This window comes from Neolamprologus multifasciatus, chromosome 4 (assembly GCF_963576455.1).
Source record: "Neolamprologus multifasciatus chromosome 4, fNeoMul1.2, whole genome shotgun sequence".
In the NCBI taxonomy this organism is placed as follows: Eukaryota; Metazoa; Chordata; class Actinopteri; order Cichliformes; family Cichlidae; genus Neolamprologus; species Neolamprologus multifasciatus.
The window spans coordinates 20,601,330-20,625,240 of record NC_140442.1 but is presented as its reverse complement, the minus strand read 5'-3'; the positions used below and the strand labels follow the sequence as shown (position 1 = coordinate 20,625,240).

At 40.3% G+C, this 23,911-nt stretch overlaps 1 protein-coding gene across 4 annotated transcripts in view; it reads right to left on the bottom strand.

The window, feature by feature from the left end:
* The window catches only part of cacna1ha (calcium channel, voltage-dependent, T type, alpha 1H subunit a), a 130,476-nt gene that overhangs the window by 29,145 nt on the left and 77,420 nt on the right, over positions 1-23,911 (bottom strand). For all 4 annotated transcript variants that reach the window (XM_085158157.1, XM_085158158.1, XM_085158159.1 and 1 more), the window contains exons 9-25: positions 23,144-23,382; positions 21,245-21,777; positions 18,498-18,664; positions 18,055-18,249; positions 13,515-13,666; positions 11,984-12,169; positions 11,737-11,854; positions 9,092-9,247; positions 8,570-8,657; positions 8,160-8,434; positions 6,731-7,099; positions 4,913-5,016; positions 4,254-4,377; positions 2,378-2,446; positions 2,074-2,258; positions 652-778; positions 210-335 (exon numbers count right to left, since the gene is read on the bottom strand). In XM_085158157.1, the coding sequence (XP_085014283.1) occupies positions 210-335; positions 652-778; positions 2,074-2,258; positions 2,378-2,446; positions 4,254-4,377; positions 4,913-5,016; positions 6,731-7,099; positions 8,160-8,434; positions 8,570-8,657; positions 9,092-9,247; positions 11,737-11,854; positions 11,984-12,169; positions 13,515-13,666; positions 18,055-18,249; positions 18,498-18,664; positions 21,245-21,777; positions 23,144-23,382 (3,213 nt within the window). The remainder of the gene's footprint in view (positions 1-209; positions 336-651; positions 779-2,073; positions 2,259-2,377; positions 2,447-4,253; positions 4,378-4,912; positions 5,017-6,730; positions 7,100-8,159; positions 8,435-8,569; positions 8,658-9,091; positions 9,248-11,736; positions 11,855-11,983; positions 12,170-13,514; positions 13,667-18,054; positions 18,250-18,497; positions 18,665-21,244; positions 21,778-23,143; positions 23,383-23,911) is intronic.

The window sequence follows — 23,911 nt, the reverse complement described above, 5'->3', positions numbered from 1 at the left end:
AAGCCTGGAGAACTGTTTCTCAAAACCTCATTAAAAACTCATCCTTGCTCCTTGGAAACAAAATATTAAAAAATGAGGGATAGCTCAAGACTTTTGTACAGTACTGTAAAGTTAGTTAAAACAGCTCACAGTGAGATTGTGCAGTGCTGATTCTACACTCATGCCCCATCTTTTTTGCCAAATCTCACCCTCAATCTATTGTTTGTTACCTGAATCAGGTTGTCAAAGTTGTACTTTTTTCGTATCCAGCGGTAGTTAGCCTGCAGACAGTCTGATTTGTTGGTGATGTTTCTTGTGTCCAGACCTTCACAGTGGTAGAACTTCCCTTTGAACAGCTAGAGTGAAACAGAAAAACATAGAGAGAGTTATCTGCGGGGCTATTTTGGTAGCCATTTACATGTTATGTACCAGAGTTTGTAGCTTATAATGCCAGAAATAAAGAAATACAGGGAAGTTTTGTAGAACATATTATTATCATACGTTTTCCTCAGTCCTTGGGTAATACCAGGTCATCTTGTTTCTTTTCATACTTCACCTAACAGTCATTCTTTCAAAAATGCTCAAACAAAAAGCTAATTGTTGATTGGATACTGAGTGACATTTAAGCAACAAAAGGTGTAAGGCGTCTCTGTGTTGTGGAACAGTGATTACCTGGACCCCCAAGATTCCAAAGATAATGAAGAAGGCGCAGCATATCAAAACAATGTTCCCAATAGGTCTAAGAGAGGTGATGAGAGTCTCCACAACAAGCTTTAATCCTGGCGCTCGACTGATCACCCTGGAACACGCAAACCAAAACATGTTTAACACAAGTACCAATAAATCCAGCACATTAAAAAACTAGAACCCAAACAAGGTAGAGCAACAAAAAAGTATCCAGCACATGTGCATCAATTTATAAAAGCTACTTTCGAATTTTCCCTTATTCCTAAGGGATCGCTTCCATCACCACACTGACAAAAGTATTCATTCACCCATCCAAATCATCGAATTCAGGTGTTTCAATCACTTCTATGGCCACAGGTGTATATAATCAAGCACACAGGCACGCAGACTGCTTCTACAAACATTTGTTAAAGAATGGGTCGTTCTCAGGAGCACAGTGAGTCCCGGCGTGATACCGTGATAGGATGCCACCTCTGTGGAACAAATCCAGTTGCAAAATTTCCTCACTACGAAATATTTCACAGTCAGGTGCTAGTGGGATTTTAACAAAGTTAAAGCTACAGGGAACGACATCAACTCAGCTGCAGAGCGGTAGTAGTAGGCTACTGAGTCGCATCGTGCACTGAGATTCCCAACTTTCCCAACTTCATGTGGTTTCAGGTTAGCTCAAGAACAGTGTGTAGAGAACTTTATTCATGGATTTCCATGGCGAGCAGCTGTAACCAAGCCTTACATCACCGAGTGCAATGTAAAGCATCGGATGCAGTGTTTGTAAAGCATAGGACCATAGGACTCTAGAGCAGTAGAGATGGGTTCTCTAGAGTGACGAATGTATGGGTTTGGCGGTTGCCCAGGGAACGGTACTTGTCTGATTGCACTGTGCCAAGTGTGCGGTTGTATTTCAGGAGTTTGACTCTGCCTCTTAGTTCCAGTGAAAGGAACTCTTAATGCGTCAGCATACCAAGACATTTTGGCCAATTTCATGCTCCCGGCTTTGTGGGAACAATTTGGGGTTGGCCCCTTCCTGTTCCAATATAACTGCAAACCAGTGCACAAAAATACACTTCTGTAAGAATGGTCAAAAATTCCCACAAACATTCCTAAACCCTGTGGAAAGTCTTCCCAGAACAAAGAGTGGGCCGACGTCATATTAAAGCCTATGGATTAATAATAGGATGTCAATGAAGTGTATATGTGTGAAGGCAGACGAGCAAATACTTTTGACAATATAAAGTAGCACTGCAAAAGCACATGATTCAGCAGATATTTACTCTACATTCCTTGTGTGTCTTCCTGGGATCAACATATGGATCTTTTGTACTTTAGGCAAATATGCAAACCACTACACTATAACCCCCAAAAGTTGAGAAGACAGTATCCACATACAAAAGAAAATCCAACATGTACCTCAATGGGCGAAGTGTTCGTAGCAGGCGAAGTACTCTCAGAATTCCCAGGATCCTGTTTTCACCATGATAGGCCAGATAAACCAAAATGTCGATCAGAGACACAAACACCAATACACCATCCAGAATGTTCCAACTGGACTGGAGGTAGCTCTGCTTCCCAAAGCAGAAACCAAGAGCTACAACCTGGAAATTATTAAAATACAAATTAAGCTGTACACAAGGCAGTAATCACAATAATCTAAATCCAGTATAAAATAGAAAAAGGTTCATCTACAGAAGAAAGAAAAAGAAATGATTCTTACCTTAATGGCCATCTCTGCTAGGAAGATCACAGTGAAAATATAGTTGGACACACTCAGGAAATGTCGCTCCTAAAGAAGAGAGTAATATTATATTTCAGCCCACATACCATGTAGCACACGCCACATCACACTACAGAGTACAGAGTATCTAGCATCAGTCTAAAATGTGTCTTTTTAAAGGTTTTATTCTTTCAGCTGTTGTACACTTTAATAAAATGATTTTTATCATGGTCCTGGGTCTTCAACCCAACTATTGATATGCTAGTGTTCAGTTTTGTTCCCTTCTGTGTCCAGTCGGTATTAGTCTCTTCTTGGTGGGTCCTCCCCTGCGTCCCCTGTGTGTGGTCACGTCTGGTTATAAAGGTCAAGTCTCTTTCCCTCGCTCCCTGTTTTTTGTCAGTCTCGCCTCAGTGTTTGTGTTCGCTGTCTTCCTGTGTCTGGCCCGTCTTTTTCCTGTTTTATTCTCATGGTCATCTGTCCTGTATGTGTAATGTAATGTGTCTCCCCTGTCTCTTCAGTCAGACTATGTTCAGCTGTGTTCCCCAGGTGTTTCCTCTCTGCCCTGACACCCTCTTGTGTACATATTGTCTGTATCTCTTTCTGTCTGTTGCCATTCCTCGATGCTGTTCTGTTTATTTTAGTTTCTAGCGCCTTCCCAGTTTAGCTAATGTTTTTTTGTGAATCTGGCAATAAAGCTGTTTTTGAGTTCAGGTTCTGCCTGAGAGCCCTGCATTCGGGTCCTATCCTTCCTTGCCTCACACAGCGGTTAGTGACAATTCTTTTCTAAGCTTTCTGCAAATAATCATCAATCAAGCACCAAAAAGCACATAATGTGATATATTGTGAATAATGTTTTGTAATTTTTTGCCTTTACTAATTTACTTTGGACAATAGAAAATGAAGACAAAGCTGACAAAGTTGAAAACAAATACATCATTGTAGCACCTTGATTCTTTTCTTTTTCAGCCTTTCTGTTGTAGATTTTTTTTCCATTAAGCAATTTGGACTATGCTTTAGCTGCAGGATAGATGACTCTAGAATACTTTGGTATACAGAGTTCATCTTTGACTCAATGGCTTCAAGGTGGCCAGGTCTCGTGGCAGCAAAAGAAGCACAAGTCACCACCCCAACACCGTGCTTGACAGTAGCTATGGAGTGTTTGTGCTGATATGCTCTGTTTGGTTTTCACCAAATGTGGCACTGTGCATAATGGCCATACAGCTCCACTTTGGTCTTATCTGTCCAAGAGACATTGTTCCAGGATTCTTGTGGTTTGTTCAGATGGAGCTTTGCAAACCTAAACCATGCTGCCATGTTCTTTTTAGAGAAAAGAGCCTTTCTCCAGGCAACCCTTCCAAACAAGAAATACTTCTTTGGCTTTTTTCTAACTCTACCTTCATTAACTTTAACATTTGAAATGTTAACTGAGGCTTGCAGTTAGTCTAAGACATTGTTAATGTAATGTGTTAACTGTTAATGGACAACCTCATATCTGAAGTTGTATTTGCCTAATTTTAAGACCTGTTAAGGACCATGTTATTTACAGATATCTAAAACCTTAGAATTTAAAAACCGTGTACTTTCTTTTTTACTATGTGAATGTAGTGAAAGACCCCAGTACCCAGACTAAAGCACAAGCTGAGTGTATGTGAAGCCCAAGCAAGAAACCAAATGTTGATTTACTACAGGTAACAATGGCAGGGATAAAAAGCATCAAAGCATCACATATAACAGAGGAAATTCTGCCTGTTTTTCTTACTTAATTAAGGATCATTTATAAGAGATAGAAACTAAATAAAACAGTTCTGGTGTGTGTTGGCTGTGTGTGTGTGTTGGTGTGTGTGTGTGTGTGTGTGTGTGTGTGTGTGTGTCTTACCGTGCTGTCATTTTTTATATCAGGTCTTTCCAGAGCAATGGTGATGCAGTTGAGAAAGATGAAAACTAGAACTATGTGGTCAAACAGTCTGTGAGAGATCACTTTCTGGCACCACATACGGAACCTAAAAAAAACCCCAAAACAGTAAATTTAAAATAAAAACCCACAGACAAACATACACACAACTCTGATAAAACAATAAAATATCCATCATTTATTAAAACTGATAATCAAATAAATAATAGTGAGAATTCAGTAAAAAATACAAGAGACAGAAATAGTTAAATTAAAAAAAAGAAGAACCAGAGAGGAATAGGCCAGTGAGTAAGCAGAAAAATGGATGGCAGAGGGCGACAACGTAATGGACTGAATTCTTCGTATGGATCCGTGTGTGTGTGAAACTCATGCTGGTGGGACATAAATCTGCCAGTGCAATCACACTTTGGTGACACAAGCTAATGCTGAAAATGTAAATCATTGTGTCTTAGTATAAATAGTTTGGGGTTAGGTTCGAGTTAGGATTAGTGTAAGTGTAGTAACTGTGATCCTACAGGATTACGGTAAATCTCCAAGATATGAATGCAAGCCGATGCAGGATGAAAAGACTACTGTGTGTGTGTGTTGTGTGTTGTGTGTGTGTGTGTGTCTCTCTCTCTTACGGATTCTCTGGAGAAAACAGGTACAGCGTCCAGTCTTCATGCTCTTTGCACCATCGGGGCTTCATGTTATGGAACTCCTTCCTGGTCCAGTAGCAAAAAGAAGCCTGCAGGAAACAATGGTTGCACATCAACGTCATTAACACTAACAACAAAACTACTTTCTCTGTCAATATCTCCGAACCAACTATAGGTGTCACCTTTGCATTTAGTGAAATGTTTATTACTGTTGTTACCGTCATGTCTGCTACAGTCAAAGCTAAGTGCGTCAAATCTCACCCAGTGAAAAACTCCAAATGGTTTGTCTTGCAAATCTAAAGGTTATAGATATACTTTTTCACATTTTTACACATATTAATATACACATCAAAGCTAATGCAACTGATAAATATTTAATCAATGCTGAGATTGTTGTAGATTAGAAGCAAGGCTACTAAAAGGACAATGCGCTCCTCTCCAAAAATATACAGCTGCTCCACAAACTATGCATGCAATCTGTAGAATCCGAGCAATAAAAATGTATTACTTTTTGTTCTGTGTGCACTCCTTAAACCCCGACTGAAGATCAGCTAGAACATTAAATCATGCAAAAAAATCCTTGAAGGTGGAGAAACTGCGTAAGCCCAAGAGCTTTTTATATAACTGAATGCTGCTAAATGTCATTGCCAAAACTATATATTATGTTTATCAGTGGAAGTAAAATTGTATTATGACGACTCTACTGTGCACGCCCCATCAACAATTACACTGCAAATCCTATTAGAGAGAAGCAATGCACGGCTTTAAGCTGAGTTTCCACGGTGTTGCTGATGTTAGCCGTTCTGCACTTAAATCTATGGGGGCATAGTAAACACGTGTTTCATTGCATAAGTAAAGGGAGATAATTGGGACCATAACAGGCGGACCTCCAACTTAGCTAGGCCACAAGCTCAATAGAAAGTGTTTTGAAACTCATTAAAGTTTGTAATAAAACAAACAGAAGAAAGCTTAGGTGCGCAGCTTCTGCACTTCAGGATTCTAATTAAAAACAACCCAAAGTTAGGCCTCTCAGAAACTGCTTATTTGGCAGGCTGCCCATTATGTGAGCACGTGTGCATCTGGGCGTATCCTGCGCGTGTGCGCCTGTGTCAAGAACCGACCGCTCAGCTCTCCTTGGAGTCGAAGCCCATAATCTGAGATAGATACTCACAGAGAAGAACGTGCATGTGCACACCTCAGTTGGCACAACGTGTGCACAACGCAGTGTATACCCTTCCAAGTGTGCATTGAAACACACACCCATGCATCAATACACTGTCTGTATTAAGCCTCACTTATCCACTTCACCGGGGGAGAGGGCTTTTGTTTCTGCGGATTTCATGGCATTATGAACTCAATTTGGAGCCAATAAACCCATGAACACTGTCGCGTAAGAGGTCATCCAAAACCACAGAGAAGGGGGAAGTGGAAGGGGGCCTCTCCAGGTTTTTCACGCACAAATATATAAGTGTGCTGATTGCATGTACTCAAGTTGTTTTGTACCCACTGAGAAAACAATTAGTGCCTAAACTAATCAATTAAGGCATGACAATTAGTGTCCCTCCAGGCTTTGCAGTGTGAACACAAAAAGCACACTCTAATTTATATACAAAAGTAAGCGAACGCAAAGGGCAGAAGGGGAGAACTGCAAGAGGAGAGAAGAAAATGAAATAAAATGTGTAAACAGAGTCACAGAGAGCACAGATTAGGAATTTGCATAACATTTCAAAATCCATCCACGAGCAGGATAATTAATTGTAAAAACGAGCCGCAGAGTAAACGAAACAACCAAACACCACTTACATCATCGTCCAAATCGTCCTCTGGGGAGGAGTCTTCTTTGGGGTCGGAGTTCACGTTCGGGTTGTAGGTCACGGTCCTCCCATTGCAGTCACCATAGTCTGCTACCACAGAAGGGCAGAGAGTAGACGCCTGCAGTAGTTCCAAGGACCCCGGCTTTAGTCTGTTGTTTCCCCCTGCCTCCACTTGATCCCTGGCATCCTCATCCTCTCCACCTTCCCCAGACAACAAGCTCTCCCGCTCTCCGCTGGTGTCTCGCCTTTTGAGGCTCGGTGCCCTTCCCAGGCTGTTCCAGCTGGAGCGTCGACTTCCCCATGAGCTTCCAGAGCCACGGGGAGGAAGAGGAGAACGCCGCCCGGGACTAGAGAGGCTCTGATGAGACAGAAAATAGGGGCGAGCGTAATGTGTGGTTGTGAAAATGAATGTTGGTTACAGCAGCTTTTAAAAGGCTAACAGTTAAAACTTTTCATCATCTGCTGAGAGTAGCATCATTTTAAATTTGACAACGTTTCATATGTTCTCATACTTTTTCCCACTCTTCCACAGTAAAATTTCTGATGAGTCTCTCAAACAAAGGGCTTTTATTAGCTTAATTTTCATTATGGTTCTCAACCGCTGAGACAGTAATTATCATATTGAATACTGCTTTTCCCACAATCTCAATGTTGTTAAATTAGCAAGCTGCGAACTACATTTCATAGACATAACATTGAGACTTGACCAAATGCTTTAGTTACAAACAGTTTTTTGTTCCCCCTCATGTAACACAAGACTATGATTGGCTCTCTGTGTCCAAATTATTTTCCAGTTTTTGCTCTCCTTGTGTCACACTGACCTCCTACGTGACTTGCAGCTGTAAATGTGGTTAAGTGAGCATGCCCCCTTCAGAGACTTGGCAGCTTATCTGGTACCTTCCCAAACCACCGCTCCCTTCTACATATGTGTATACGCCAGTGAAAATTATATAATAATGTTAAATCAATTCAGCTAAGTCAAGCATCCCTAAAGCCTGACTGAATCATAGCTATTCTCTCACTCAGATTAGAATTCACAGAACTGGTGTTGCTAAATATCACAAATATGACATAAGTGGATCTGATTGGTTTCTGTGAAATGAAACATTTAAAGCTTGTGATTAGTTCTAGTGTTACCTCACTGGGCTCACTGGCTCTTTAGGCCATATTTGGTACTCCATTTGAAATCACTGGGTATGCACATATGAAGCTGGTCTCATATCTTCTACCCTTTTTAAAAAATTTGTTGATGTGAGTTTTTTTATTTTGAATCAGCAATAAGGAAAATGGATTTTCAAATAAAAGAACAATAACATCTACTGAATCTTCAGTGAGTCCACCAGGAATAATTAACTCATGATTAACTGAAGATATTGTACTGTACATGGTATTTACATGAAGACTTTCATATAACTTACCAGAGAAGGCAGATCGTATGGCTCCACTGATGTTGAGCTTCCCCGTCGGGACTCTGGGTGATCGACCCCTGCCTCAGGAAAACCCAGTCCTACCTCACTATATTGAGGTGCTCCATCTATGTACATGAGCTCATCCCCGAGGATGGACTCAGGTCCAAGAGAGCTCTTAGGTGTAGGCATGGGTGTGGCTGCTGTGTGCATGATTATGGGAGGAGCCATAGAGCCACGAGGGTCAATGTGACCATTACCTGTCATCATCAGTGAGAGCTTTAGCTCTGTGGAGGAGAGTTATACACAGTACTGTATTATAATGCTTCACATTGCTTTATTTCTCCTGCTGCTTTCACTACAGTTTTTACTGATCAATCAGCTGTAAAAGCAGAAAAGGAATATCATGAAAACACCATTACCTGTGTCTCTGAACTGTTCTATCTTCTCGTCCTCATCAAAGTTGTCTGATTTCTTGTCATCATCTGACTCTGACCGATTAGCGTCACCCTGTAACACATGCATACATGACAACAATGATATTTCTGTATTGGCTTCCCATTTTGTTTTGACTTTAACATCACGGGGAAAAGTTTTTTCAATCAACCAGACCATGAGCAAATTAAATCGCTCCAAAGATACACTGGGCACACATGGTTGAATGATAAAGGACTGATAGTGACTGGGAAATTCCCCTTCCTTCTTATGTTCTTCAAAGGCTTTACTATGCTAAACTACAGGAAATTTGCAGGGAATAAAAAGGATTTTTGTCTTTTATGAACATTATGTGCACAAATATGAGTGCCTTATTACCAGCTTTGAAAATGTAAAACAAGCCTACAAGTAGCATACAGGGAAATGGTGACCACTCATAAACCAGTACAATCCAAAAATACTGAACCCTTTATTGTATGTAGAAACCAACGAGCCCGAGTCCTTCTCACCTCGGCCTGGAAGCCTTCAACCAAGATGGCCACTAGTAAATTGAAGAGCACATAGTTGCCAAATGTCATAAGAGCAACGAAGTAGAGAGCCGCCCATGGAGAGGTAGAAGCCATGCCGTTATACAACACCACATTCCAGTCCTCCTGGGTAAGAATCTATGAAATGAATGGCACACACAGAGATTTACACACACATTAACAAGAAAGGAGAAGCAGAAATTCAGGACAGGGGAGATGTGAGGTTTAGAGATATTAAACTAAAAGTGGGGATAAGGAGTTCAAGCTTTAGATATTGGCAGAAATTAACATGAAGACATAAAATGCTCGGCTGCTTTTACTGGCGAAATACTTCATTTTCATATACTGTTTGTCTATAGGTTAACATGGGAAGTTTGTGAGTCTACATGTGTGTTTGCATGTCTGCAAGTCCATCTCTGCCCTCCTACTTCACTGTGCTTGTATGTATGTGTGTGTATACACAAATATGTACACATAAAACATAAAAGTTATAAATTGATTGGCAGTTCAAAGCTTCAGCTCCCTCCAGATTTTTTTTTATCGGACTGAGGTCTGGAGACTGGCTGGACCATTTCATGACCCTAATGCACTTCTTCTTTAGCCACTTGTTTCTTGCCTTGGTGGTGCTGTATGCTTTAGGACATTGTAATAAGGAAGTTTCCATCCAAAATTTTACAGTACACAGACCCATCCATTGGCTTAATGGAGTAAAGTCATCCTGCACCCTTAGCAGAAAAACAGCCACAAAGCATAATGTTCCCACCTCTGTGCTTAACTGTAGGGATGGTGTTTTCTGGGTCATACTCAGTATTTCTCTTCCTCCAAACAGGGTCAAGTTGATGCCAAAGACCCTTGGTGTCATTTGACCACAGCACTTTCTCCCAAGCTTTCTCTGAATCATTTGTTTTACTAGCCGCCTTAAGACGGGCCTGTACATGTGTCTTCTTGAGGAGTGGATCCTTGTGGGCGCTGCAAGACTATAATCCACTACTGTAGTGTGTTACCAAAGGTGCTCTTGGTGACTGTGGTCCCAACTGCCTTCAGATCCTTTGGGATGTCTACCACCTTTCTCATGATCATGAGGACGATTGATGGTCATTTTATAATTCCGCCACTTATGAATAATGGCACCAACGGTTGTCACCTTCTCATCACCTTTTTGCTAATGGTCTTGTAGCTCATTCCAGCCTTGTGATGGTCTGCAGTCTTATTCCTGATGTCCTCTAAAAACTGTGTGGCTGTGCCTCTGGTGGTGATGAGGTTGTAATGGAAGAAACTGATTCTGTGGACAGGTGTGCTTTATAGTCATGATGAGCTGAGATCAGTAGTATCTGTAATTGACTGACTGTAATCTATGGGTTGGGTTTGGGATCAAATGCATATTTCACTAAATGACGGGAAAATTTATTTATAACTTTTATGTAATTTATTTTCTGGATTTTTGGAGCTTGTTCGTTTCTTTCTGAGTAAACTTACAAAGGGATCAAAGAATTACTTCCCCCACTGTATGTGCCATGCATACATTTGTGTGTACTGTAGCTACTCCAGAAAACTACTGCAAGCGTATGACAGTCAGTTCAGGGCAAAATGCTTCTTCAGCACTAAAGTGAGACAGTGCTCTGCATTATGTGTTCTAGTCTTATGCTGAGGCATCCAGTATAGAAAAGAGGACAATCCATGTGCGATTGAACAACCTCCACAGGGAGGGAGAGCAAAAAATAGAAGTGATAGTGAAAGAGAGATTCTGGGGGAAGAATTTTCCACAGCATTGGACCAAGAGAAGATGCTTGGCAGAAATATGCAATATATACACACCTACGCACGCGCGCGCGAACACACTCTAGACTGACTTTGACATTTGATTTAGACATTTAGAATAGCCAAATAACACTCACAGCCAACAATTCGGTAAAAACTCCATCATGCATACTATCTAGTGCATTTCTGGTAAATATATTATAAAAAAAACCAAATATGATGCTCTATCATTTTACAGAATCAACCCTGTTTCAAATAAAAACACACACAAACACACACACACACACACAAACACACACACATACATACAATAAACTCAATAACACAATAAGCCCCACTTCTTTTCAGTAAAAAGGACGATTAGCAACATTCAAGGAAGACTGATAAATAACAATTATTTGTCTTATGCTAGATTAAGTAATAAAAGAAAGAGTCTAATCAAATCTAATGTAATCCCTAAATTTTAATATTGATATGCTCGCCTCTGTTGTGGTTAGTGTGCCAGACTCCATGCCACCAATAACACGTGTGCAGTCATTTTTATTTATTTCAGTTCTTTGTAAGATGGAGGCTTCAGTTCACCACCTTATCTGTAATTTCATCAGAACCCTCCCTAAGCAATTTATATAGGTTATGTGGTTATTCCTATATATCTGTCTCTTTCTGTTTTTCCCTGAAGCAGAGGCGGTGCTGACAGGTTATTATAACGGATGCCTGTGTATGTATATTATAGCTGTAGATACAAGTAAGCTCGTATTTTGTTATTGTCATGCACAGTTTGGACAATGTGACATAAAAATAGGAAAGCAAAAGCCAACTTATAGATAATTCAAACTTATAGTGTTGCACAGTCTAAGTCAGAAACTAACCTGGAACACAGTGACAATGGCCCAGAGCAGACTGTCAAAGTTCTTTCGGTCAGGGATGGTGTCTCCATTCTCTGTGCGAAAACTAAATCTACACCCAAAAAGATGCATGCCCAGTATACTGCAGAGAAAAATTAAATGCAGACATATTAATTTGGATGTTTGCATTAATACTCATCAATATTTCATCACTAGAAAGTAGCCTGAAGAGAGACAGGTGGGAAAAACGTTAAATCTGTTTAGCCCCTACCTAAAAGTGAAGATGAAAAGCATGAGAAGCATGCAAAAAGTGGCCACATTGTCCATTGTCTTCATCAGCACTACGAGTTGTCTCCTCAGAGCGGGTAGGAAGCGAACCAGCTTCAGAACTCGTAGCAGACGAAACGTTCGCAGGACTGACAGCCCACCGTCTGCTTGGCCAATTATCTCCCACACACTGAGAACAACCCACAACAAAGTATTAAAATACTGGGCAACTTCAGTCATGCATGCATCAATGGTATCTGCAGTCTACGTCAATTTGTTTGTGAAAAAACACATAAACAAAGCCAAACAAGAGGACAAACCTCCACCAAGACAGCTCACTTTCCAGGCAGGACTAAAGGTGGCCAGATCGATCCAAATATCGATAGTATTGATACCAATGGTGGTACTGATATCAGGTCGATATTATCAACATAGGATCGATAGTTTATTTCTATTCCCCAAACTGATGATTCATCTCATAAATCATGACACACTGCTCTCACCTACATAAGCTGCCTTTATAAGTTCAAAATATCGGTAACAGTATAGGTATTGGCACTACTGACCCTGTATTTACTTTGTATTGGATCAATACCAAAATTTTCAATATCGCACAGCATGAGTGTTTACTTTTAACCAAATATATTATCTTTTTATATATCTATTGTATTTTATTTGTTCTTTTTAAAGTTACTTTAAAAATCATATCATTCTTCAAAAATATATATACATTTACACTTATTCAGGAACATTGCTCATGTATTTAAACAGTCATAACCTGTTACTGTAATGTACATAACAAACTCATAATAAAATAATGTGACATTTAGAATCTCCATATATAGTTAATAATATATAGTTACATCATTAACTATAAATAGAGCTATAAGACTTTATTATTTATTATTATTATTATTTATTATCACTTTGACATTCAAATCAATCTATTGACCTTGAAGGAGAGGTCAAAGGTGAAATGTGACATATTTTATTTCATTTTATTCTAATATGTTATTTTCTATATGTTAAACTAAATACCTTATCTATAGGAATTATGTCAATTTTCGACCACTAAATCGTTATGTTTACTTTGAAGTTGTAAGCCAAATTTGAATCGACTGTTAATATGACTCCACTCTCCTTGGCAGAGGTAATTACATGTATGTTTTAAAGTGGCTCACCAGTAGTAACAGGATTACCTGTAGTGATTATAAAGCTAATTCTATTTCAAAAGCAAAAGTAACAGAACATCACAGTTTGAAAGGCCCAAAGCTAAATGAGAGCCACACTGCAAACCTCAACTGACAGAGTAAGGAGTCTGCTGAGGCAGCAAGTGACGTGTGTTCCCTTATGACTGTGACAATCTTACCAACAGAAGAGATGCCACAGAGCTCAACTTGACAACTAAAACCTCAAGTTGGTGGGAAATTAGGCACACGCTATACCTCCAACTGTTACTTGTCTGCTACTGATTGTTTTGGTCTCTCTGCACTTTCTTCTCTGCGTGGAGACAAAACAGCACGGATAAATACTACCTGATGATAACAATGATGCTGTCAAAGATGTTGTATGGGTTCCTGATGTATCCAAACAAGCCGAAAGCCAGCAGCATGAAACCCATCTCCAGGACAAACATACTGGTGAAAACGATGTTGCTGATCTCTAACACATCAGTCAGTTCCTCGGGCTGGATGGAGCAAAAGAAAGAGAATGCAAAAGAAAAGAAGAGGGGTGAGGAGGGCATGGGAGATAAAGCAGGAAGGAAAACAAAAGAATGAAGAAGCAATATAGTTAGTAACTCCACTGTATTACCTCCAAGCCTTTCTCCAAGTCTTTGTGCCATGAGCTGAGACATTATCAGTCAACATCAGAGCTGCAGCCAGGCCCTATCAATCAAATGGGGCCAACACCAATCTATAACTGCTAATCTACTTTACTTACCACATTACATTCAGTGATCCAGCAAAGATTTAACCGAGGCCCTCTTGTAAAACGTCAAATCTTGTATTAAAAATTCTGCATTTTTGAGCTCCAGTAAGTTTTCTGGTGCCACATCCTGAGTTCATACACTGCTTCTCATCGGGACAAACTAACTAAAGCATTGCAAGTCTGTTGTTTGTCTGCAAGTCTGCTGGAGAGCCATTGTTACATTATTACAAATCCATTGTAATAGCGCGTATGTGAATGTGGACTTTCAACATTGCACCTCAGTCTCACATCATTCTCCTGCACGAACATTAAATGCTCTTAAAAAATAGCCCTTCAACCACTAGCCTTTTTATTACATTTCATTTTACTTGCTCTTTTAAAGTATCAAGAGTCTTTGCTAACAAGCATTGTGCAGTCCCAAAATTCACACGTAATGAATATTTATGATTCCCACATGACTGAAACCATAAATTCTCTCTACTCTCCCTCACAGTTTGTGAAACTCTTTAGCTTGTGATAGATTTTAGTTCTCATGCCACAGAAGGAAGACTTATTAACACCACTTCTGACTCTCTACATGTGGGAGTCAACAAGCAGTAGACCCAAACCCCCAGGCCCATAACAGATAGACCATATTTATGAGTATCACTGACAACGCTAATATACATACACTATATTGCCAAAAGTATTCGCTCGTCTGCCTTCACATGCATAGGAACTTTAGTGACATCCCATTCTTAATCCACAGAGTTTAACATGATGTCAGCTCACACGTTGCAGCTATATGAGCTTCAGCTCTTCTGGAAAGGCTGTGTGTTTACGAGAATTTTTGACAATTCTTTCAAAAGTGGATTTGTGTGATCAGACACTGATAAGGCCTGGCTTGCAGTCTCCTCTAATTCATCCTAAAAGCGTTCTATCAGGTTGAGATCAGGACTCTGTGCAGGCCAGTCAACTTCCTCCACACCAAACTCCCTCATCCATGTCCTCATGGACCTTTGGTTTCTGCACTGCTGTTCACAAAAAGTTGGGAGCATGAAATTGTCCAAAACGTTCTTGGTATGCTGAAGAATTTAGAGTTTCTTTCACTGGATCTAAGGGGCTGAGCCCAACTATTGGCAAACAACCCCACACAACTTTACACTTGGCACAATGCAGTCAGACATGTACCGTTACCCTGGCAACTGTCAAACCCAGACTCGTCTGTCAGATTGCCAGATGGAAAGGTGTGATTCATCGATTAAGGAGCACATCTCCACTGCTCTAGAGTCCACTGGCGGCGTGCTTCCAATGCTTTGCATTGTGTTTGGTGATGTAAGGCTTGGATGCAGCTGCTCGGCCATGTAAACCCATCCCATAAAGCTCTCGACACACTGTTCTTGAGCTCATCTGAACACCACATGAAGTTTAGCGGTATGTAGCAAGTGATTGGTACACCTGAATTTGTTGATGTGGATGGGTGAGTGAATACTTTTGGCAACATAGTGTACTTCTTTGCTGACCTTAACAACTGCCGAAAAATGTATGTATGGTACATCTCTGTCAATATCATGCGTACCCACTGATAGTACTTGTGTTATACAGTGCTAGATTGACAGTAGTTTAAATGCTTGCTGCTAAAGCTGTTATAATTGTAAGCCCATTATCAATATGAATTGCGTTTAGTTATGTGGAGTAAGAACAGGGTTGTGTAACAAATTAACAAATTATACAGCATTTTTGCTGATGAGCTTATGAGTTAACTTGGACATTCAGGGAACTTAAAAACAACACCAGCATGGGGGGGAAAGGCACAGTAGTAATTTCAACTGCTGGTGTCTTGTGTGGTGAGAGAAAGAATACAAGTTGTTGTTTTTTTCCAAAGACAGAACATCACACGAAAAGCCTAAAATAAATTCAATAAAACTTCAAAAGAGCTGTCAGGAAGCGTTTGTCTTGGGCAAACATAGCACTAGACACATGTATTATTGTTTAACACTGGACTTAATGGCATTTTCAGTACCTCAGTGGCCCTCCGTCTTTACACTGGAGAAGTGAAAAAGAATTTTGCAGATGATTCTTATTCAGTCTGTGTGCCACTTTACAGCATGTTGAAAAAGGACAGCGCACTATGTTTGACATGGTAGAATAAAATAAATCAAAACAACTCAAGGGTATACAGCTAACCTGGTTGAGTGGGATACCTGCACGCCCAAGGCTACACAACGGGGCCTGGGTTTGAGTTCACGCCACAGCAAAAGCTACATATGCTACTCCTTACACCTTCAAAGAAAAGCATTTTTAATTTGTTGGGCAAATGAAAAACAAAACTGGACTGGAAAAGCTGAAAAAAAGCACTCTTCTTCATATTAATAACAACAGTGAAGGTGCCTTTGAGTCGTCAGCCTCATGCAACAATCGACTCTGTATTGCTGGAATCATTTGAAACTGAGAGGTTTAACAATTATAACAAGCTCTTAAGCGTATATCAATTTGTTTTATGGTACCAATCGAGCACTCTGGACTATTGCTTTAGATGCGTTTTCTACTTCCACCCCTACATTTGACCAACGCGGTGATCAATCAAAATTAAATACTCTCAGTACCCACAAGGAGGCATTTCAAGTGTAGAATTTTGAACACAGCTCTGCATATGACCTTGCCCTTAGGAACAAGAGGACAAAAAGCAAAACAGAGACTTGCACACCTCACACCGCCTCTTTAAGCAAAGCAGTGTACAGAAAAAAACATTGATTATCATAACACCAGCCCTGTAAAAATCTAAGCCCAATCATGTGGACTCAGTTACGCAGTGTACCTTAGCATCTATTATGTATTTAATTTTACATGGTGAACCCGTGAATGTTAATCAGGGACAGGATTAATACAACTGTAACATACATGAACGTTTAATGCACATAAAAAATCTTTCACATGTGAACCAAAGTAACCAGAAACCTGTTATTTCTTATGAGAATTAAGTAGGTGCTTTTAAAATTGCACAAATTGCATTTGTTGTTGTCAAACCACCTCTGATTAATTAACAAGAGACACAGTTTTTATGTTGCAATCAAGGCCTGCTAATTTGTAAATTAATTTGTAATGAAATTTGTGAGGTTAAAGATCAGCTCAGCACCTCATCTGATGGGTGCCACGCTCCATGTGTGAAAACTATGCGCACGTCAGTTTACACCTCGATTTTATGTTCGGCCTATTTTTAAAATGAAATCTAAATGCAGCCAAAACAAGCATTGATCGCCTCCCTTGTTCTGTTTTCCTCTCTCTTTGTGTCTCTACACACATACAAAGTCTGCACTATGCCTCCCACATTTATACACCTCTCCGCGCACACGCAGCTACACTCATAGTCTCAAAAAGTTGGCGAGGTGTAACATATGTGGGATGATGACTACCGAAGGGAGGAGGAACTCGTATTTAACACTTCGCTTCATGTGTATGTGTGTGCTTGAGTGTGTGTATGTGTGTGTCATTGCCCTAAAAAGGCCATGGTTCTTCTAGTCACTCCTTATGTTTATGCCACTAAGATAGAAACACACTCACATGTGCGCACACACACGCACACACATCCCCCTGGAGAGGGAGACATGGAGACACAGAGAGAGAGGAAAGAAGGGAATGATCTTTGTTCACGCACCAGAATCTCTTCTTTGAATTTGTAGCCATTTCCAGACCTGCTGGGAAATGGAACAGTTCTTATGTGTAAATGTGAAATATCATTACATAAATGTGTCCGTGTGACACCGGAGAAGGGAAAGGGCAATGGTATTATTTAATGTAAAACTTTCCAGATGTTGGCCACATAGGATAAAGTCGAAACTGTGAGTCTGGAGTGTGTGACAGTGCCTGGACGTGTAATTTATGTGTGAGAAAGAGGAAGCGAGTGGGTGCTACTCCTTCCACCCCCCTCCTTCCCTTTATTTCCTTCAGCCCCTCAGCCCTCTTCACTCTGCCTCCATCTCTAACTCTCCTTTCCTCTCATTCAGACCCAGACTGAACGAGCCATAAAAAGGCATTTGTTTAAACACACTTGCTACCCGTTTTCACTAAACTCCTGTCACCAGTAGTCCTCTTAGCTTTAAACCACTGATTTGTGTCATATTCCCAGAAAAGCGAAATCCGCCCGACACCCTATCCCCTGTGTCTTACCTGCTCGTGGTACTCTATTCCCATGCTGAGAGTATTCACAAGAATAGCGATCATGATCCCGCGGTTGAAGTATTTACTTTCCACAATCCTCTTTAGTTTTTCCCTGAGGTCCCTCCAGGCACGAACCACTCCATTTTCGTATCCAACAACCCCGCGGCGTCTGCTCCGACCCCTCACTCCTCTCACATCGGCCCCCTGGATACAAGATTTTGGATACAATAAGTCAAAACAACAACCAGGACGTCTTATGCTTTTTAATTACTGTAGATTTAGGCGCTATGCAAAATAATCCATAAATACAACACTGTGTTAGGTTTGAAGACTAAAAGATTGTATTTATTTATTTATATACCACCCTCATCATCATTATATGTCTAATCAACACTTGTGAATTAATCATCAAGGTTTAAAATCATCATTAGTCCACAACCATCCATTCTGACCTGAGGGAAGTCGTGTAGTCCATCTGCCTCTCCCTTGCCTCCCTCTAGGTCTCCCAGTTCCAGCTCCAAGGTCTCCAGGCTGCTGGCACACAAAGGGCAGCTAAGTAGCTCCAAGAGAAGAGGGCTAGGCACCATACCCGCCAGCTGGTAGAGCAGCCGCTGGCGACCTGAAAGGAAGAACGGGTGATGATGGTCAGACATTGCTGAAGGAGTTTCTATAACTGTCCTATGTGTTTATCTTTAATGAGCAAACATGTTTTGGTTTGGTAATTTTTTTTACAAATTATATTAAATTAATATCTACTTCCCAGTATATTGGTATTGATATTTATAACAACTATTAATTGAACATTTTTAAAGTAAAAAAAAAGGCCACAAGAGAAACACCCTTCAAGCACGATATGAATGCTGCCATTGTACAGTCTGTCTACCAGAGGGTGCTCAGCTCCCCAGTTCACAACATGTTTTGAACACAGCAAACAAACAGCTAATCCAAGTTGAGTCTTATGGAGTGTAAGTGCGTAAATAAGAACAACACACATTTTTTAATGAAATCTTTTTATATTTGTGTGTCTGGAAGAAAAGAAAATATTGGCCAATATATCAGTTTTTTAATATCACCAAGTATCAGCATCAGTCCTATTTCGGTCCGACTCTAACATTATATATTCTGCTGTAATACAAGTAAATCAATGTAAATAAATCAAGTTTTTAAATGTAAATATAAAAATAAACTTTCTTAAACTTACATAATTGAAGCAGGGATCATCTGTAAGTAGGTATGGTGATTTTATTAGACAATTTAAGAAATCGATATAAGTTAGGCTCTAATTTCCATCTTTACTACTAAAGCACATCATCTATTTCGACATTAGCTTTGATTTCCGTTTGATCCAAGTGTATCCTTTATCAAAACTATAAATAATAGAAAAGATAAAAGACCTGAAGTCCCCATTAGCAAAGTAGGACCAACTCTATGTAGTAGAAAGCACTGGGAATCATTGGCAAAGTAGTTACTGCAAAGCACTTGCTGGTGCTTGTTAAGCTTACTGTTGTAAAAGTGGAACAGTTGGAGGGGATTAAAAATTAGTGCTTCTACATGTTTATGTGGTCGACTTTTTTATAAGGACAACATAAAGAGACAAAGAGACGGTGAAACCTTGTGGTATAATGACACAGCTCGAAGACATTAACATAAATGAAATTGTGCATTTTGTGCTGAAGGGCCGTCCTTTTCAGCACGCGGCCAGCACACATTAAGTTTCCGCAGTGAGTACTGCAAGCTCGCCCACAGTTCGAGATCTCGGCTGCCTCGTCTCACCTTCTGTTCTCTGACTGGAGCCTTTTAAAATCAGTACAGAGGAACTGCAGAGCAAAGCACGGCTGAAAACTAACACAGGCAAAGCTTGACTTCTGAAAACGTCAGCTCTTCAAAAGCAGCTTTAACAGCACATAAAGTTGTTTACAACACTGTCTATACCCCGAGCTATTAAAAAAGGTTTGTGAGTGCTCTCATTGTATTTTATTGTAATTTATAATCTTAAACACTTCTCCAGTTCTTGACATACTCACAAATTATCTTTGCAAATTCCATCAGGGTACAAAACCCTTGTCCGGGGAAAATTTTGTTTAAACTGATCCCATCGTATAAGGTTATTCAATAAGGCTACAATTACAGTGAAATCAGAGGGCTACAGAGCTGAAAATATTCCCAAGAACATGGTCCTCCAAAAGTGAAGAGGAACCAAAAACATGATTCACACTCTAAAGCCATACCTTATAAGGTTTAGCAGATAGTAAGTTACCTAACAGTGCTGAAAGCAAACAGAACACATCCCCCTTCAAATGAGTAAATATGTGATCTTTACTACAGAGTACATTTTAGGGTGATGTTTTTTTAAGCGTTGCACTCACTCTCCAAAAGGATTCAGGCTGCTTAACATCAGTTTCTCGTGCTTACTGTTAGTCTCACCCTTTAATGACACAACAGAAATGTCTTTCATACCATTTCTGCGCGGCTCCTGTCTTTCTGCTCTCTGTTATTTTCTCGGTATCCCCGAATCCAGACCTCCTTTATTAGTCCTCCCCCAGCTCTCTTCTCTTTCTTTTTATTGCTCTAATTTATTTTTCTCTTGGCGGCCTTCTTTCAGCTTCTCAATGCGGACCTTAAATCTTTCATACTTTATGAATACATTAATAAACTCCATATTTTCTTCCTTCCTCAGCCACTTGTTTTCAGAATACCATAACACACCTGCATTCCTGTTTACATTCCTTAACACTGCATACTTTTCCTCCTTTAACTGTTCCCCCACACACTGTGTTGATTCAGTCAGTCCTGCCCCTTTATCCACTTCTCTGCGCTGATGACTTTAACACTTGAGACATGGATTTCCTGTCAGGGCCCTAAGTGCTTCTTGAGACACATGCACACACACACCGCAGAAGCAGCAACGGGCTATTTCAGGTCAAGCTTGGGATGGACGGTGGACGGTGGAAGACAAATAGCGAAAGAAAAGCTTTATTTTTTCACCTTTTGTCTTTGTTAGATATTTGGTTGTGGTTTAAACACTCTAAAAGTGGCAGCTTCCTTTAGCTGACTCACCTCTGATCTTTCTGACCAGAAAAACAATGGTGAGCAGTAAAGTGTGGTATTCCCATGGATGCAGATTCACCATCCATATTTTTCTGGATTCTACAATTTTGAGATCCACCCATGTGTCTGTGTGCAGTGATTGTTTTCTTACTGTGCTGTCCCATGAGCTGGTAAAGCTTGGTCAGTGTCTCGGCGTGCTCAGAAGCCGGGTGGTTCGGCGGATGCTCCAGGCAAGAACCGCACTGCTTTGAGTGAGGGGGTGGCGTCTTGCTGCTATAGCTGCACACAAAAGACGGCAGAATGGTGGGATAGTTCATCCCCCCGTTCAGTCGCCCGAGTAATGAGCCCACACGCTGGGTGACAGTGGTCGAGTTATCGTTGTTTCCATTTGCACTTCCCCTCCGAACGGTAAGCGACTTCATCTCCAGTTCCTCCCCGACTTTGATGTGTCCTCCTCTGTCCATGTGCTCTGTGGTTGCCATGCTGACGGCGTGCTGCCCGCCATTGCTGAGACGACAGTGCTGATGCTGATGGTGTTGTAAAAGGTTATGGATTGGCCTCAACCACAATGCGTTACCTGGGCCTGACCCTCCGCAGCCCCTGCTGGAACCGTGGCCATGCCCATTACCGCCACCATTACTGCCTCCACCACTGCCATTGGGATTCACCTTTTTGCGACGTTTACTGTTCAGAAAAAAAGAGACATGAATAATAATTAAGGGTGGCTAGTAATAAATAGTAATATTTATTCAAGATAGATTTTTGTTTATTTGTGTTTGCATCAGAATGCATTTCTAATATATTTCTGGCAGGCACAATGTAATTCTGTGAGGTGCACGGTTGCCAAATCCCACAAAATGATTGCAAATTAACAACAAAACATAACAGGGATGGAGAGAATTAATATATTGGGTCGTGGAAAAGTAACACTGGTTGTTTTAATTAATTATTTATTTATTTATTTATTTATTTATTGCCAGGGGAGAGTTGTTGAGTGAAGATCTTATCGTGTTTTTTGCTAATTTACTGATCTCAACTTCTGAAAGCAATTAACTAGATAACGAGAATTAAAAGTGTGTACTAACAGAGCCATATTAGGTGAGCCTGTCACATAGCCTGGCAAGTCGTTAGGGAACAATGAATTTCATGACCATTTGGCAAGTGGTTAGTGGCAGTGGGTGAGAAATCAAGTGCAAAAGCCTCAGTCACATGGGCCTAGATGCCACTGAGTGACCAACTGGCCAACATAGGGTGGATAAAATAGGTACTCCCTAAACATCTGGCAAATGGTTGCTGGAGGTCACTGGGAGTTGTTATGTGGAACTGGTCTCAAGAGTTATATGGTGATCCACCAAAAGATTCCTTGTTACTGTTTTGATTGCAAGGAAATATCCACCATTGTGCAGTAGTAGTAGTGAAATGGATAAAAGTGTTGCACAATTCAGAAATGGAGACTTTTCATGAAAGTGAAAGCTGTTTTGCAGTGCACTTTTACCACAGCTCAGATAGTAGTGGAGGGAGTGCTTACAGACAAGTCAGTCTTCCATGCGAACTATGGGCGACCGCAGGAACCTGCTAGCAGCCAAAACAACTGTAAGGAGATTTTTTTATTAGAGTATCCTCTTTGTAACTGACAGCCAGCAACCCTCAGTAACCAGTCACTAATGCATTTTTCCATAGGTTGCCATGAGGTCTCAGACCAGTCTGGGGTGCTAATAGTGCAACTTATTTTGTTCTAGCACCGTGCTAAAAAGCACCATGTGATGGTTTCTCTCTTTTTTTGCATTGTGTTGGATTAGAGATTTTTTTCATCTTACCAAAGTTACTTGGCATTTTTAAGGTTGATGTTGAGGGCTTTAGAACAAATTTCCCATTACATTTACCAATACATTTTTGAGCTATCATCTCCACCCTAAGTAACAAAGTCCAAGTTGCTGTTTTTTGCTAACATCACCACACAACACATTTATTGCTACGTCATTAGACATTCCCAGACATATTCTACAGAATTAAAAAAACAAAACAAAAAAAAAAACAACCTGTAACGTACCTGTGCCAGCCAGAGTATATCCTCTGGAGCCTGCGTGTAAACTTGCGGTAAAGATGGCTAATGTAGCGTAGCATCTCTTCATAGCATGAGCCCGGCTCGCTGTAACTGGCAAGTGTGGAGTCGTTTGACATGTAACGAGCACGCTGCTCCCGCATCAGTGCATTCTCCCTTTGCTTTGTCTCGGAGAATTGGGTGGCAATGACCACGAGGCACAAGTTGATCATGAAGAAAGAGCCCACCTGTTTGAAAAGGGAAAGGTAAAGAAAGTGCAAAGAGCCTCCTAATGTGATAAAATCACAACAACACCGCCTAAAATGATATAGTGTGTTTAACTGAGTCAAAGCCTACTCCATAAAAGTGTTGATTTAGGGTCATAAAAGTATTTCACCTTTAATTCTGTATAAAGAATCAAGAAAGTGTTTACTTTATGAATATTTGACTCACTGTTGACTTTATGCCTCCTTATGGTGTAAAAAAATATAAGGAGCATTATTAGAGCTTATTCATTATTTGAGATGCTACCTGCTTGGTCAAACACTGTAAACACAAAACTGAAAAGTTTTTTAGTTACTTAGAAATAATTAAATTTAAATGATCCTCCAATGAGTTGGCTTTGTCCTTACTATAACTTTGAAATGTCAACTCAATAATGACATGTATGCTAAATATGTCATTAGTGTGTGGTACTAAAAGATGAATTGCAAATTAGATGAGCACTTTCTCCACCTGGTTATTAATTCCTCATTTCGTATTGAAAGTACTTAAGCA